At 39.0% G+C, this 17,000-nt stretch overlaps 1 protein-coding gene across 7 annotated transcripts in view; it reads left to right on the plus strand.

Annotated features, from left to right (window-relative positions):
- Gria4 (glutamate ionotropic receptor AMPA type subunit 4) overlaps positions 1 to 7,318 on the plus strand; it is a 420,313-nt gene extending 412,995 nt beyond the window's left edge. For 2 of the 7 annotated variants that reach the window (XM_008829686.3, XM_008829687.3), the window contains exons 16-17: positions 1,022 to 1,253; positions 6,655 to 7,318. In XM_008829686.3, the coding sequence (XP_008827908.1) occupies positions 1,022 to 1,253; positions 6,655 to 6,776 (354 nt within the window). In that variant the 3' untranslated portion in view covers positions 6,777 to 7,318. Of the gene's footprint in view, positions 1 to 1,021; positions 1,270 to 6,654 lie in introns of all 7 variants that reach the window. The other 5 variants (XM_008829690.3, XM_008829689.3, XM_008829691.3 and 2 more) reach the window with 3 other exon arrangements.
- The last annotated feature ends 9,682 nt before the right edge of the window (positions 7,319 to 17,000 follow it).

The raw sequence follows: 17,000 nt of genomic DNA on the forward strand, positions 1-17,000 counted from the left end.
CTTCTAATGATCTGCTAGACTAGTTCCAGAATTATAATAAGGTAATATGTGTAGTACAGTTCTGAACTACGGTATGACTAAAATCTTAACTGATTAGGCATTTTAAATGGGAATGGAATTTTACTTTTCAATTAGTAAAAATAATTATAAATCTGTCCACATAATAGTTTCTCAATCCAGCACGCAATTTGTGAATTTTTTAAAAAATGAACTTCAAAAGGGCATCTAAGTAACCAAGAGTGGTGATATGTAGCTGTAATCCTTGAGGGGATTACAGGAGGAGGATCAGGAGTCAAGGCCAGCCTCAGCTCCCTAGTGAGCCAGCCCAAGCTATATGAGACCCTATCTCAATTAAATAAAATTTAAAATTACCTAAAATTATGCATTTATGGTTGTTGCTAAGTAGTATATACCATATGCAAAATTAACCTCCATGAGATTTGCCCTATAGACACAACTAAAAAAGCAAAAGATGTGTATCCTAATATATTATTTGAATATTCTTGCTAAATTAATATTGACTAAAATGTGACATTTGTAACTTAAAGACCACTAATTCCAAAAGTAGGAAATATGGAGTTCTGTTTATTCAAGAGAAATCTTAAATACTAGAATTGTATTTTAAAGGATGTAAAGCCCAAATATCCCCCTTCCCATATAACTATATTTTAAACGTATCATTTTCAAATTCTAGAATAAGCCCACTTCTGCCTCCCTATGTGAATATATGAATGTTTATTTATGGTTATGTATAGATAGTGGTTTTCATTTTTTATTTAGTAATGACAAAATGTTTAGATTATATAGAATTTAATTACATGTAATTTATCGGTAATCATAATTTCTCCTCTCCCAAGAGCTTTATGTTTAAATTCATAAACCTGTATCCATGACTTATACTTGTAAATAATTCCTAGCTAAATTAAGCATTTACTTTAATTGGCTATTTGGGTCTCATGTGTTCTTTGACCTTTGGGTGTGACATTCCCACAGTTAACCGAAGTGTCTTTATCCTCCCTAGGACAAGACGAGTGCCTTGAGCCTAAGCAACGTCGCAGGCGTCTTCTACATTCTGGTTGGCGGCTTGGGCTTGGCAATGCTAGTGGCTTTGATAGAGTTCTGCTACAAGTCCAGGGCAGAGGCGAAGAGAATGAAGGTGTCAAAGAGTGCACAGACTTTTAACCCAACTTCCTCGCAGAATACCCACAATTTAGCAACCTATAGAGAAGGTTACAACGTATATGGAACCGAAAGTATTAAAATTTAGGGGTAGGACTTAGGGCCTACGCCAGCGAGTGGGGGAATGCATCCTGTGAACTCAGTGTTGTGACCTGTCTGTCCAGTGGTGATATTGCTTGCTTCTAATTAGAGCTTTCTATTTTTGAAATCTTTGGTGCGTGCACTGTGGTCCCGTTTTCTTTGGCTGCAGAAGTTCTGTTTGAAACTTTATGTTGCCAATAGATATCTGCATTGCAAGAGTCAGACAAAAACAAGTTAGAATTGTTCCACAAAATTATTTAAACAGCATGATTTCCCTGAAATTTAGGGAAAATTGGAAATTAGATCTGGAATTTCCTATACACAGACCAGGCAAATTTCTGTAACGACCTACGTTTAGGATAAATTTTAAACAAATAAGAACAAAACATGTTTTAAATTATCAAAAACCTAGAGAGTTGCCTGTTTTTGATGTTATATTTTTTTCTAAAGAAATAATACATATAAAAGCTCCAACATATAGTAGAGACACGATTGATTTTAGCTCCTAATCCAATTCCTTTGGCTATCTTTCTATATTTCTAAACCACAAATCTCTGCTGTTAGTTCATTTAAGAGTGTCCCTGAGACAGTCTGGCAGACAGGGATGATTGCTAGAATTTTAACTACAATACACATTTATTAATGAGATTCAACTTTTATGTTCAATTATCACCGAGGTGGATAGGCATTTTAGACAATTCGGCACTTTCTCCACCAAAGACCCTGGTAGTCTATGTGTTATATAGGAAGGATGCAGAGAAATGAAGTGTGGCAGTGAGTTGTTATGCACTTTTTTCCATTTTTCCATTTCAGTTGCTTTTAAACAAGCCTCATCAGCCCGGCATACATCCTCTCCTCATGCCACAGTAAAAACTGTATGCATTCAGGGAGATACTGATGTAGGTTATATTTTTCAGCATCTAAATGTTCACTTCTTCTTTCCTTTAATAACTGAAAGTGGTTTTAAAATAAAGCCTGAATGGATTTAGTATTGCTCTTCTAAAAATCAGAGCTCTAAAAACATCACTTTCTAAAATTATATATAATAGTCTAGCAAATAGGCTGTTCATTCTGATTACATGATACATGAGTTTTGAATCTTCAAGAGATAGCCAGTGCTTAATGCACCTAAAACAACACATGTAATTTTAATATGTAGGTCTGCAGTTATTCCAGATAAATGTGCTTGATTTTGATATTTATTGGTATAGAATCTGTTGAAGTATTCACAAGCTTCTGAAAAGAACAAAGTCACCCCTGGCAATCAATATCTAACTGCCTTTCCCCACCATCTAGAAACTATGACTGAGTACAGTGCATAATAGCAATTCCAAATGGTTCTTTTCCAGCTTTGTGAAAACCATTAAAAACTAAATCCTCAGTTCACTCAGATAAAAACATGACAAGCACATCTTCTAACATAGTTGGAGGTTTAGGAGAAAGTTCCTGGAATTCTTCAAACTAAGACAATGTCAAGGTATTTTGACAATGAGGAAGTGTCTTCACCTTAATGTCTTCAGAGTTGAAGAGAGCTTTTCCAAACAGAGGAAAATAATATCTGACCTGTTTCATAGCATTATTTATAATCCATTCTGATGTGAATCTTAGAATAGATTTTAAATATTCGTTTTGGTACTAGTTCACTAAAACTAACTTTCTTGTTCATTCCAGCCAATAGCTCAATCCAAGAATGGAGATGCAAAGGAAAGAAAGAATCATGCTCCAATTTTACAAAGAAATGCTAATGAATTCCATGTGATAGAAAAGTCTTGGAAATTGTTTTATATATATACACATATATATTTATATATATACAATTCCCAGGTTAGGTGCATAGAACTCACATATCATAATGTTTTTGAAGGCAAAACCTCCCATATAAATCACCTTTAAGGATAAATTTGAACTTTTAAAACAATACATTTAAATGAAAGCAAAGCATTTGTATCCACCTAACTTTTATTTAAAAACAGTGGCATTCAGAGTAAGTAAAATAATCTGTACCATAGAGAAGATTTGCAAGTAAACAGTTTTTATTTTACTGTCATATTGATTTTTCTTTTTTTCCTTTCAAAACTCTATTGACTTGAAGAAATGGCCAAGTAGTTAGGTTTGGCTGCTGTTCCAAAGGACCCTCCATTCCCAGCACCCACATGACAGCTAACAACTGATAATAACTGCAGTTCCAGGGAGATCCAGTGCCCTCTTCTGGCCTCTGTGGGTTTGCACACATGTCCAAGCAGGCAAGCAAGACACTTATACACATAAAAAAATATAAAAAGGTTAATAAATCCAAAAACTCTGTTGAGCCTGAAGTGGTCACACATGTTCAAAATCCCAGCATTGAAAGGCTGAGACAGAGGATTGCTGTAAATTTGAGGCCAGCTTAGGCTACATCATGAACTCCAGGCCAACTGAGACTATAAAGAGACATTCTGTCTCAAAAGAAAGGGGGAAGTCTATTGACTATAATTATCATTAAATTAGATAATGCCCAGAATCACCAAAAGAAAATCTGAAACCTTTACTACATAGATGTGCTTAAAAGTATGACTAGGGGAGGGGCTTGGCAGTTAAGAGCACTGGCTATGCTTGCAGAGAACCCAGGCTCAGTTCCCAGCACCCACATGGTGAGATCCAGTGCCCTCTTCTGACCTCCATGGGCACTGCCCAACACAGATGCACTTACATGCATTCTGGAAATACACTTATACACATAAACCCAGCACCCATATATGGCAGCTCACAACTACCACTTGTAACTTCATCTCCATGGGATCCAGTGCCCTCTTCTGGCCTCCACAGACAAGGAACACAGACACAGACACAGACACTGACACACACACACACACACACACACACACACACACACACATGCAGGCATGCATGCACACACATAAAGTAAAAGTCTGGTTAAATGTTGGCTTGGCTTAGACTCATAAGTATTTCTTTTTTCTTATTACTTTAAGCTAAATTGCCCCAAAATTATTCTCTGGAAGTTCATGGTAAAATACCAGTGTTCAAGCTAGCAAGTTCCATACAGCTTGATACCTACGAACAGGTTTTATCCGGAACCATTCATTGAAAACACATAACAAGGCTGGAGAGAGGGCTCAGTGGTTAAGAGCACTTGCTACTCTTACAGAGGACCCAGATTCAGTTCCCAGCAACTACATGGCAGCTCACAACCAGCTGTGACTCCAGTTCCAAGGGATCTGATACCCTCTTCTGTGTTCCTTGGACACCAGGGATGCATGTGGTACATAGACATGCATGCAGGCAAAACATTCATACATATAAAATAAATAAACCTGAAAAGAAAAAGAGAGAAAACACATAACAATGAAAATAATGATTACGTATGTTATCCAGCAAGTCCGATCCCAAATCCTGGCTTGTAGTTCTTAAATGAAACATTTTTGTCATGTTTTCCTGATGCAAGCGATACTGTTTTTGCTGGCTTTTTGTTTATATCCATATCAAAGCAGACACACTCTAATGACCTCGCAAGAGTCTCATTTGTCAAAGCAAGCCCAGTCCCCTTCTGAGTTCGTTGGTGAGACTCTGCCATGTGAGTGAGGGCTTTGATGAAGATCCTGTCACATGTCCACACTGAACTGACTTGCTCCATTGCCAGCTTCTTCACTGGGATACTGAGACTCGGCTTCTGTTCAATTTAAAACAGTGCGCAATATGCTTATTTTTTAACCTGCAGTTTATATTCAACAAAATGCTCTCTTCTATGTGTAGTTTCACTTAACAGGATAGAATTTAGTGGAATTTTATCCTAACAGTTCTCTTTACGATGAGGGAAAACACATCATTCCATATCCAGATATTTATCCACTGAACACATATGCACTGAGTGCCTATTCAATGCCCCCAAACCTCAGAAGTTTGGGGCCAGCAAGATGGCTCAGCATGTAAAAGCACTTGTCACCAAGCCTGACAACCTGAGTTCAATCCCCAAGACCCACATGGTGGAAAAAGAGAATATACTCTTGCAAATTGTCCCTTGATGTTCACATGCATGCACACACACACACACACACACACACACACACACACACATACACACACATTAATTTTAAAGGAGATTTTTATTTCAAGGGGCTAATGGGAGATAGCCAAGCATGAGTGTCGTTTCCCCTAAAATCCTCATTATATGACAATTTTTTTCTAAACATAAAAGCTATCAATGTTTCTAAAAGGCCATAACCTGAGTCCTCATTATAAAAATATGCATTGATTTTTGAGACTGCTTATTAAAACAGAGCTGTCATATTCACCTTTGTTTTTTTAATCATCACTATGATAGCAATCGCAATTTGACTTCAACTTTTTGATGTTTCAGGGTAACTGATGTCTATGCATTTTTGCTCTGACAGCTAGTAATACAATAACAAGTTTTATTACTTTAACATAAAATTAGCAAAACATTAAAATTCTAAAGCAGATCAATTTCCTAAAGAATTATATAAACTTAAAATCACAGTTAAGAATTAAACACATTAGGAGTTGTAGGAAAGTTGAGATCTAAGTTGTAACAAAACTTCAAAAACATTTCCTTTGTTTTCCTCTTGAGTTAGCATTAGAATTTCTTTACTAGAAGGAATTTTCAGGCAGTAAATGAACAGTAATTAGGTTTACATGATGGAAGTTCCTGATTTCCCTCTATGTAATATTGTTTTCTGCCACCTGAGAAGTCAGGAGACAGGAATTTAATGAGTTCAGAGACCTGACCATCATCCCCTCAGCATGAGAGGAGCCACAGTGACCATCCTGTTCAGTACATTTTCAAACATTCCTCCCTTTCCACACACCTTTTCCATTCATAAAGCATAATTCTTCATGTGAGCCTTACTTTTTTACACTAGGCATGCAGTCAACTCTGTCACTAACTGTGCTGTTCTGAGTCGTGTCTGTAACTCGTGTGAATGAATGAAAGTGCTTGTGAATAGACCTGTGTGAGGACAACAGCAAGTTTATATATAAGCTGGTTCAGGCAATTTGTCATAATTTAAGGGTTGAATCCTTCCCTATAAAGAAGACATTCTCTAACAAGAAGATACCATGATTTAAAGAATGTCTACCCCAAAGGAGCTTTTAAGTGCTATTGAAAGTGCTAGGGTATAGAGACCAGCTAAAAGATGTCCCCTACCCAGATTTGTTAAAAAAATCCTTGATTTTATGATCTTAAAGCTTTGAAACATAGGACCTAAAACTCTAGGCTGATTAATTTTTCTAATTTGCCTATTACCAAAAATGTATATGGGAAAAAAATGCAGATGTCTAATTATCGACATTTTGGTGTTTGGTGTGTCTTGTTTTGTTGAAGAAACAGAAATATCGTAACACTCCGCACCCTCTCTGTTTCCTTTCCATGCAACCCAGCTGACATTTTCCGAAGCCATAAGAAACAAAGCCAGGTTATCCATCACCGGGAGTGTGGGAGAAAACGGCCGCGTGCTCACGCCGGACTGCCCCAAGGCGGTACACACAGGAACTGCAATTAGACGAAGTTCGGGGTTGGCTGTCATTGCATCGGACCTACCATAAAAACCAAAAAAATAATTGAGTGCCTTAATTAAACTGTGTTGGTGACTGATGGAAACGCAGCCCTGAGGGATGGATGGGCCCAGCAGGGTCTTGGCTAAACCAATCCTTTGAAAGTGGAAAGCCGCCGGACAGCAACCTGTGCATGAGACCAGCTCAGAAAAGCAGACTCGGATTTTGTATCAGGAAAACTCACAATTTATGGGGCGTTTTTTTTGGGGGGGGGAGTGGGGGGGCAGCTGGGATGGGTGTATTAACAGCAACAAATTTCACTTGAGTGGACTTAAAAACTAATCAGACTTTGCGCATTAAACTATGAAGTTCTTGCTCAGAACGCTCTTCGTCACCACAGAAAGGAATTAAATAGTTAATAGAGGTCAACGAACCTGCTAACCTGTGTCTCCAGCACACCCATGTAGTGGGAAGACTCTGCGGCCGACACAACCCGTCACTAAAATGTGATAAGAAAATAATAAACATGTAAATCCTGTGAAAAAAAAAACAAAACAAAATTTAAAGGAAGTATTTACACTTACTTTGGAGAAAACCAATACTGATACATGCTTGCTTTTTAACTGATGTAAATCCAGTAGAGGAAACACAATTCTTTTTTCTAACCATCTTAGGGAACGATACATTGCAATAATTGATTAAAACAAATGTCATCACTGTAATAAACGTTAGAGACTTTTTTATATAAAAGTTGATCATCTTGTTTCCTGTAACCTTCACTCTGTTACACAAGTTGGTTCACAGATTGTCTATCAGGAACAAAAATGAAACTAAGTGAAGAAAATGTTGATATGAAACCATCCATCAGCAATGTAGACTCCCAAAAGACTACGGGTCACTCATGTTCTCGATATTATTTATAATCTTGTTCCGTGTACAAAAGTGTGGTTTTTGTACCCACCAAAAAGAATAAAACAGCTGTTCTTACTGTATCTACAAAGCTTAAAAGTTTTTTCCTATGATTCTCACTTTGGTTTGAGAAACTGTAAGACTCTACACAGGAGTGTAGAAGTCAAGAGACAGGCCATGCTAAACAATGTGGCTAGGCCTTGCTATTTCCACAGATTAAGCATTCCCTCTTTTACAGATCTTTGGCTCATTTGTTAACAAATTAATTGTCAAAGATGGAGTCTTTGAGTCTGTCCTAACAGCAACATACCCTGTAACCACGTGTGGAAATTTTACTTGACTGTGTTTTGCTGTGTAAAATTGTCTCTTGGGATTTTCCTCTCATTCCTATTTTTCCATTTAAATCCTTTGAAGACACTAATAGTTTGGAGTAGACCATAGCTAAAAGACCAGTCCTTGTTTATATCTGCAAGTTTTGAAGAAAAGAAAACCCATTTTTATTTTAAAAAATACACTTTGTTATGATTCGAAAGGTCTGGATCATTTGGAATGATGAATGAGTATTACAATGCAGATTATAAAAATCATGGTTTAGGGATCTTGGCTGAAAGCACAAGTTAGGATGATACCCAAAGTGTGGGCTTGAAGGATAAGTTGAGTTTTCACAGGAAGAGAAGGTGTAAGAGGCTGTGGGTGAGCAGCTCACAAAGCCACACCATTTGTCATTGACTTGTGTGACAGATGTGTGCATCAGGGTGACCTGTTGAGAGCACAGGGTATTAAGCCCTGGTAGCTAAGCTGGAGGAGGCAGAGGACTGATTTCCTGCCCTCAGTGCTTACAATCCCCATTCAATCTCTGCTTCACTGAAAGTGTAATCCTTAGAACACATGTATGCACTGTCCCTCGGGCAAAAGCAATTCCAAGTTCTTGAGCAAACGATTCCCTCCAGACCTGGCCCCTTGCTGGTCTCTTCAAAAATTCTGTCACTCCTACCCAACCTCTCAACCAGCAAATGAACCTCCACAGCAACACATGGAACACTGCATCCACCCTTTCTTCAGTCTGTAAAACTCTTCTCTGTCTCTACCTGGCTGACTTCCACCCATCCTTCACCACTCAAATTGAATTTTAATTATCCTGGGACTATTTCCATGACTACCCACCACCCCCCACCTATGAAAAAGAGTTAGGTGCCATCCTTAATGTTTCTTACCCATCACGGCACTCACCATACCGCACTGTAATTGCCTGTGTATTTGTCTGTAAAACTACTAGACTGTAAGCTCCTTGAGGGCAGGGACTGTGTCTATCTTGTTCACAGTTGTATTCCCAGCACCCAGCACAGTGCCTGGCATATTGTAGGTGCTTAATAAATACTTGTTGAATGAAATAATGAACTGAATTGAATTAATTTAATTATGTAGAAGCAGACATATTGCCTGCTTAATAGTTCTTTTTAATATATGTATGAATGTATTGCCTGCATGTATGTGAGTGCACCCGTGTCGTGCAATGCAGCAGAGGTCAGAAGAGAGCTTCGGATTACCCTGGAACTGGAGTTAAGGACAGTTTGTAGCCACCATGTGGGTGCTGGGAATCGAACCCAGGTCCTCTGCAAGAGCAGTCAGTGCTCTTAACCACTGAGCCATCTCTCCAGGCCCTCCTCAATAGTTCTTAAGGTGTATGTTGAGTGTAGAGTGGGTCAAATGAAGACTGAGGCTGGCTGACTTCATGAGATTTTCAGTGTCACTGGAAAAGTGGCTAAAAAGAAACATGAAAGATGATTTGATAAATTTTCTTTTTCTTCTTTCTTTTAAGATCATGCAAAAACAATTTATACAGTACGTAAAGTGTGTGGGGCAGTGGGATTGGTAGTAACAAAAGCACTTCCTGAAGCAATTTAATAAATTCCCGATCAGATAAGAAGTGTCTGTATACATTATTCTTAGCTTTAGCACCATCTGCTCAGCCATAAAATTGTCACAAAACTGAGCAACTCAGAGCAAGGACTTGGCTTGACTTTTAGGTATACTTTTCAGATAGCTTTCGTTTAATCTTTGGAGTAGATTTATGTTATGGCTTAAGAGTTATATTTCTTAAAGCAACGAGTTTTGCAAGAAAAAAGTTTTAATTCAGTATAAAAGAACAGTTCTAGGGAGTCCTAATTACTGAATTATTATTAAACTTGGAAAAGTCATTTTTAAAACATCTTAAAGTTAAGACCGCAAGATGGCTCATTGGGCAAAGGTGCTTGCCATTTAAGCCTAAGGACCTGAGTTCAGTCCCCAGAACTCACCTAAAGATAGAAGGAGAGAACTGATACCACAAAATTGTCCTCTGACCTCCACATGTATTCTGTGACACAGATGCACTCACATGCATGCACATACACAGTAATAATAAATTTTGAAACTTTAAACTTAAAAAAACTTAAAATATTTGATCGCAGAAAGTTGAAAAACTCAGTCACTAAACAAGAAAGGTCATTTACTGATGTTGAATACATCAGGCAAAAACAGCTTTGAACCTTCCTTAGCCAGGTACTCCATCTACAGTGACACAGAGGAAGAGCTAAAGAGAGGCACTGAAATGCCAGAACACTATACTTGTTTCGGTTCCTACATATATTTTACCCATGTGCTCCCTGGCTTCCCCACTATAGAATATCCATTCATTTTGCTTCCTAAGAAAAGTGCATAGTACGTGTTCAATATTTGTCAGCGTATAAACCCAACTTTATGTAATAAGTCAGTATCAATGAAAAATGTTCAAGTTTTTTTTTCTCAGAAAACAGAATATTCCATGTTACAATACCAAGGTGGTGATGACAAGAATGAAAACCAGACTAAAAGTGATTCCCTGGAGAGTGCGTGAGAAGACAAAGTGTGTGGATTCACCTGCTTCGTGTTCATCACTATAATGGTGTCCCAAAGTGTGTGCTTCATGCACATTCACAAAAGGGCTTAGGGCTCAGATGGTCCCACAGACTATAATCTTATTATTTGTGAAAGCAAAGGCAAACAGAGTCTGTGATTCGTCCGTGCGTTTTCTAAGCAAATGAAACATGTAGTCTTTTTCAAAACAGAGCTATTTTATGCAAAGATGATGATGAGCTATTAGAAGAGATGAGAGCTAGACATTTTATCTCAGATAAAAGAACTAAATTGCTTTCTGCGAACCAAGAAAAGCCTGTTTATTTACTAGTTTCGCATTGACGTTATTTCCTTTGAAGTCGAAGAGAAAGATGCGGAAAATAACACAGACAAATGAAAGATAAAGCAACGGAGACTGAAGAAACAGAAGGCTGATGGAGAGGCCAAGATTCCCCCACGTGGCCAAAGGATTTGCTTTTTAAGGTTTTACTATTTACTTTTGAAATTTATTTTATTTTAATTTTATGTGTATGCTTTGCCTGCATGTATACAAGTGCACCACATGTGTAAGCAATGTCTGTGGAGGACAGAAGAGGGAGTCAGAGCCCTTGGAACTGGAGTAATGGATGGTTGTTAGCCACCATGTGGGTGCTGGGAACTAAACCTGGGTCCTCTACAAGAGCAGCCAGTGTTCTTAATTGCTGAGTCATGTCTGCAGCCCAAGATTTTATTTTTATTTTTTAAATATGTGCTCATGAGGGTATGTGCAAATCAGTGCACTGCCCACAGAGTCCAGAAGAGGGTGTTGGATCCTCTGGAGCTGGTGTTACAGTTGGATGTGAGCCATCTGACTTGGGTACCAAGAACCAAACTTTGGTCCTCTAGAAGACCAGGAAGTGCTCTTAACTACTTAGTCAACCCTCCAGCCCCAAGCCAAAGGGTTTTGAAGACAGCAGGAATGTTCGGCTTCTGGTTATTATACTATTAGGTGTGCAATACTTTGCCTATTCTTCCGTGATCAGCATACTATATTTAAAGTTTCTACATGGCACAGGCTGGCACTGTGATTGCCTTCAAGGAAGGAGTCAAGTAGAATATTCTCAGTTCTATGTTTGAGTTGGTGCTAAAAAGTTAGTGATCATTGCCTGTGTAAAACTGCCTGCCAGTTCTTTGATGCTAAAATCCTGAAATTAATGTAAATGCTTTCAACATTTTTTAAAGTTTATTTTATGTGTATGAGTGTATTGACCGCATGTGTGTTAAGTTCACTCATGGAGGTCAAAAAGAGGGCATTGGATCTCCTGGAACTGGAGTGATGGACAATTGTTAGCTGCCATGACAGTGCTGAGACTTGAACCTGGGTCCTTTGCAAGAGCAGTCAGTGCTCTTAACCTTGGAGCCATCTCTTCAGTCCCCCATGCTTTCAACATGTTTTAAACAAACACAGACTTGAAAACAATTTAGTCCATACCTTGCTCCATTTAGAAATTGACTTAATCCTTTGTACATCTAAATCTGGTGCTATTTCAAACTTCTAAAGCTTGAGATCAATTAATTCCACCTGCCTGGGGTTCCTCAGAGACATACAGCCCATCATATTCTGTCCAGCATCAGAGCAGGTGGCTCCAAACCCATCAGGACTCAGCTTCCGTGACAATGGTAACACTTTTTTAAAAAAGATTTTTTTCATTTATGAATGTGAATTTTTATTTATTATTTTATTATGCATGTGTGTCTGTGTGTGGGTGTGTATATGTGAGTGCAAGTGCCCCTGGAGGCTAGAAGAGGAGACTGAATCCCGTTGAGTTGGAATCGTAGGCAGTTGTGAGCTTCCAGACATAGGTGGTAGAAACCAAATCTGAGTCCTCTGGAAGAGTAGCAAGTGCTCTTAACCACTGACTCAAACCCTCCCCATCACTCCATGTACCACACATACATATGGAAAAGGAATGGCAAGCCTTGAAATTATGACTCTATTCCCACACATAAAATACTCTTTGGGAACTGGAGCGATGTCTCAGCAGTTAAGAACACATACGTACGGCTCTTGCAGAGACCCTGAACTTAGTTCCTAGCACCTGTGTCAGGTCAGTCACAACTACATGAACTCTGGTAGCTCCAGGGGAATTCAGGGCCTCTGGCCTCTGTGGGTACCTGAATGCACGTGCACAAATACACATTTACACATAATTTAAAATAATAAAAATAAATCACCAAAAGATCTTTCTGTAGAAGCATATGTCATTGAGCTGGTGAAATGACTCAGCAGGTAAAAGTGCCTATGCAAACCTGACAACCTGTGTTCAATCTCTAGAACCCAAGGAGAAAGGAGAGACTCAACTCCCAAGAGTTGTCCTCTGACCTCTACATGAATGCAAGCTGCAGCACATATGCCTGCATTCACACATACCTATCAGTGTGCACCTGCACACATACACACACACACACACACACACACACACACACACAGTTTAAATTAATTTTCAAAAGAAGCGTATGTTACTCCCAGACATGGTAACTCACACCTGGAACCCTAGTACTGAAGGTAAAGGCTTGTGAGAGTGAGGCCAGCTCAGGCTACATAGCAAGTTCCAGGCCAGCCTAGGTTATATATAGCAAGACCTTGTCTAAAAAAATAAAAATAAATAAAAATAAATAAATAAATAAATAAATAAATAAAAAAACAGAAAAACAGGAGCTAGAGAGACAGCTCAGTGGTTAAGAGCATTAGCTACTCTTGTAGGAGACCCAGTTTGAGTTTCCAGCATCCACTTGGTGGCTAACATCCAGTCTTGACTCCAGTTCCAGAGAATCTGGTGCCCTCTTATGGCCTCTGCAGATACCCGGATTGCACGTGGTGCACTTAATAAAAACACTTGTATGCATAAAATTTAAAAAGAAAATCTTTTTTAAAAAATACAGTAATAAAAAAGAAGTGTGTAAGTCATCTATCCATCTAACCATACTATTAAGGCAGACTAATGCTTGTCCGTGTTGTTTACCAACTTCTCTGTCATTTCCACACATTCACTAAGAACTTTGGAGTTGGACTTGTCTATCTAGCACCTCCTAAGTTCAGTCGTGGTTCTGAGTAAGGTCAGTATAGAGGCTTTACTTTACCCCTGACCTTATGCTTCCTCAACTTTCCATTGATTTCTGTCTGTACGTTCCTTAAGTCACTCATGACAAGGTGTAATAGGGCACCTTCTTGACCATAGCAGCTGGCCATGTTAAAGTTTAGGCTGCCTCTAGTCTCTGAAATTATCAGGCAGTTGGCCCAGGGTATGGGAACACAAGTCAGCTGGACCCTGGTTGTCTTGGAAACAGGCCAGAATGTCCTGAAAAGCATCTGCTAACGGCATATTTATGGCTTCTGTAGGTTATGCTTGGCTTGCTTCTGCAAAATAGTAATTGTTGCTTAATACAATAGAAATTGTTAAGGAGGCTTTGCACCTGTAAGCTTGGGAACCTAAACTTTTCTTCCCTGGTTATGGTTTCTCTGTATAAAAGCTTAGAGATGGCTCAGGGCTACACACTTGGGTTCCAGCACCCTTGTGTAGTAGCCCTGGCCAGCAACGACTTTCATTTGGCAAAACTTTGAGTGGTCTTCTCTGGTGAAGCACCCCAGAGCAGAGAGACACACAGCAGACCGATGACCCCTTGTCTCATCTTCCCTTGGATAATGGCCAACTTCTATCTTTGACTTCATACCCTACAGGTAGTTATTGAAGAGAATGACCTTGAATCTGCTATTTAGCTCCATTGATTGACGTGATCAATTCACCAAAATGTTCTTTCAAAGATCACTAATAAATACAGTGTAGCCAAGTTAAATAAACATTTTAAATATGGGAGCTCTTCATGTATTTGCAAGGATGATACCATTTCCCCACTAATACTTGAAGTACTTTATGTATTAGCATGGATGATGCTATTCTTCCCCCAATCCTCTATGCCTTCTTAATCAGTTTTATGTTTCCATTTCTGCCCACCAAACCTCTCCCAATTCAGGGTTGTCTTTTTTCCCCCTTTCCTCTCATAGCACATAGTCCACCAGGAATACCTTGATCTTCCTATTGCCTATTAGACATCTACAGCCACCTGAAAATTACTAACAAAGAAATTTCTACTGTCTTCTCCAGTTTCACAGATTCAATTGTTTGCTCTCTCTGTTTCAGTTCTCGAGTGAAATATGTCAAACTCATCATGTTTCTCTGCATCATCCCCTGTGCTGGATAGCTTCGGTGTCAACTTGACATACCCGGGTTGGGGGTCCTCAACTGGGGAATTGCCTCCATTGGACTGGTCTGAGGCCATGTCTGTGGGGCATGTTCTTGATTATTGAATGATGTGGGAGGGCCCAGCCCACTGTGGGAGGTGCCACCCCTGGGCAAGTGGGCCTGCCATGTATAAGAAAGTAGGTTGAGCACAGGCCAGGGGAGCAAGCCAGTCAGCAGCATTCTTCCATGGCCTGTGCTCCAGCTCCTGCATCCAGGTTCCTGCCCTGAGTTCCTACCTTGGGCTCTCTCAAAAATGAACTGTGACCCCCAGGAAATGTAAGCCGAATATACCCTTTCCTCCTCAACTTGGTTCTGGTCAGAGTATTTTGTTATAGCAATGGAGAAACAAGCTAGAACACCTCCACTCTTGCATCTCCTTTTCAGTGAGAGAAAAACATTTATCCAATCACCTGAATCACAAACATGATTCATTATAGAACCCATTTTCTTCATTATACTCATCTCTAATTAAGCGGCATCTTTATTTCCTTGTGTCTCCTAAATATCTCTTTACACTGTGGCGTGATCCTCACTGGCTTAGAGACACAGTTTCTCACTGTTACAGTGATCTCCTGAGGAGCTCCTGCTTCCTGTCTCACTTTCATCTCCCCTCTGGCCCATTCCCTACATGGCCACTGGAGTGATTTTCCTCAAACACAAATATGATCCCATCACCTCCTAATTAAGACATCTTATTGTCTATTCTATGAGTCTGTATGTCTATTCTATGAGATCAACATCTCCAATTATTTCCTCACCTACTTTCCACAATAAAAACACAAAATTATCACAAATCTGGTTTCCAGCATCTTTTCTGTCCTTTCCTTTAAAGTTTTGTAAATAATTTCCTCTAATTGGATTGCCCCTGTTTCGGGAGGACTCCTAATTATAATCAACAGAAACCATTCTGGCTCAATGAAACAAAAAGTAAATTTATAAATGAGAAGTAGATAATTCACAGAAGAGATTCTAGTTTCCCAAAGAAAAAAGACAGAGATACAGGTCTGAAGGAAAAGCTGTCAAAATAAATTACCTCCTTTTTGTTGGTGATCTACCCCAAAGGCACAGCCCACCAGCAATTGACATACACACCACTGCTTTCAACAGCAGTACTGAACGAGGGACAAAGTGCTTACTGTGTGAAAGCGGTGTGTCTCCTGGACTGTCCCCTCGTCTCAGAAAATGGAATCCATGAATTTCTTCTTTCCAATTTGAATCTCAGGAAAAGAGCAGAAAACAGGGCTGTGACCTGACACAGAGAGAGGCTGAGAAACGATGCAGCAAATTTTGTTGTGGGACCGCCTAATATTAATAGGAAGGCATTCAAAAGAAGCCAACAGCCACACCATCTAGGCCCAGCTATGATTAATTATTCTAGAAATTATAACCTTGAGTAGACATTACTCTCAGTTTGGAAAACTCCTTTTTTATTTCTTGTACTGTGTATTTATCTTACAAATACCATTTATAATACTGATAGAGGACCATTTGTATAAACTTTTCTACTTTACTCTAGGCTTTTTAGCTCCAAAGGTAACAATAAGTAATCGAAAAACAGATTTGGAGATTCAGAGTCAAGCACAGCTAAGTAGTAAATCCTTATTCAGGCTGATACCTATGGCCTCTTTGAAAAAAAAAAAAAACCTGTTGCAAAGTGAAAAGAGTAATATTGAGACTTGACATTGCTGGTTGCTGTGGAGTTGAGAAAGAACATTTCTAAATCACTCATCACAATACCTGGCCATGGCAGTTTAACAAGCAAAATTACATTTATTTCATCTCTATACTCCTGCTTCTACCTAAGAAATAAAAAGTTCAAAAACTATCACTTTCATCCTAGCCACAAGAATAAAAACAGAGACTCTACACCATTGTCAAAACACCATAGCTTTTCTTTGCATATCAGAGAACTATTCAGGGCAACCAAGCAAACTTAATCTCAAACATTCAACAAGAAAGGAGAAACATATGGTAAGAAATGTCTTTTCTGTAGAGATATGACAGCGATAGGTTTTTCTCTAGGATCTATGACCTTTCCAGTGTCGCCCATGAGTTCACTCCCATTGAAATGGTTTTAAGTCCAATTAAATAGCTGTTGAGTACCCCCTAAATAACAGTGCCACCACTGCACCAATAGAGGTAGTTTGCTGTCCTAGTTAGTCATTATGT

This window comes from Nannospalax galili, unplaced genomic scaffold, assembly GCF_000622305.1.
Source record: "Nannospalax galili isolate Female #2095 unplaced genomic scaffold, S.galili_v1.0 scaffold854, whole genome shotgun sequence".
Taxonomy (NCBI): Eukaryota; Metazoa; Chordata; class Mammalia; order Rodentia; family Spalacidae; genus Nannospalax; species Nannospalax galili.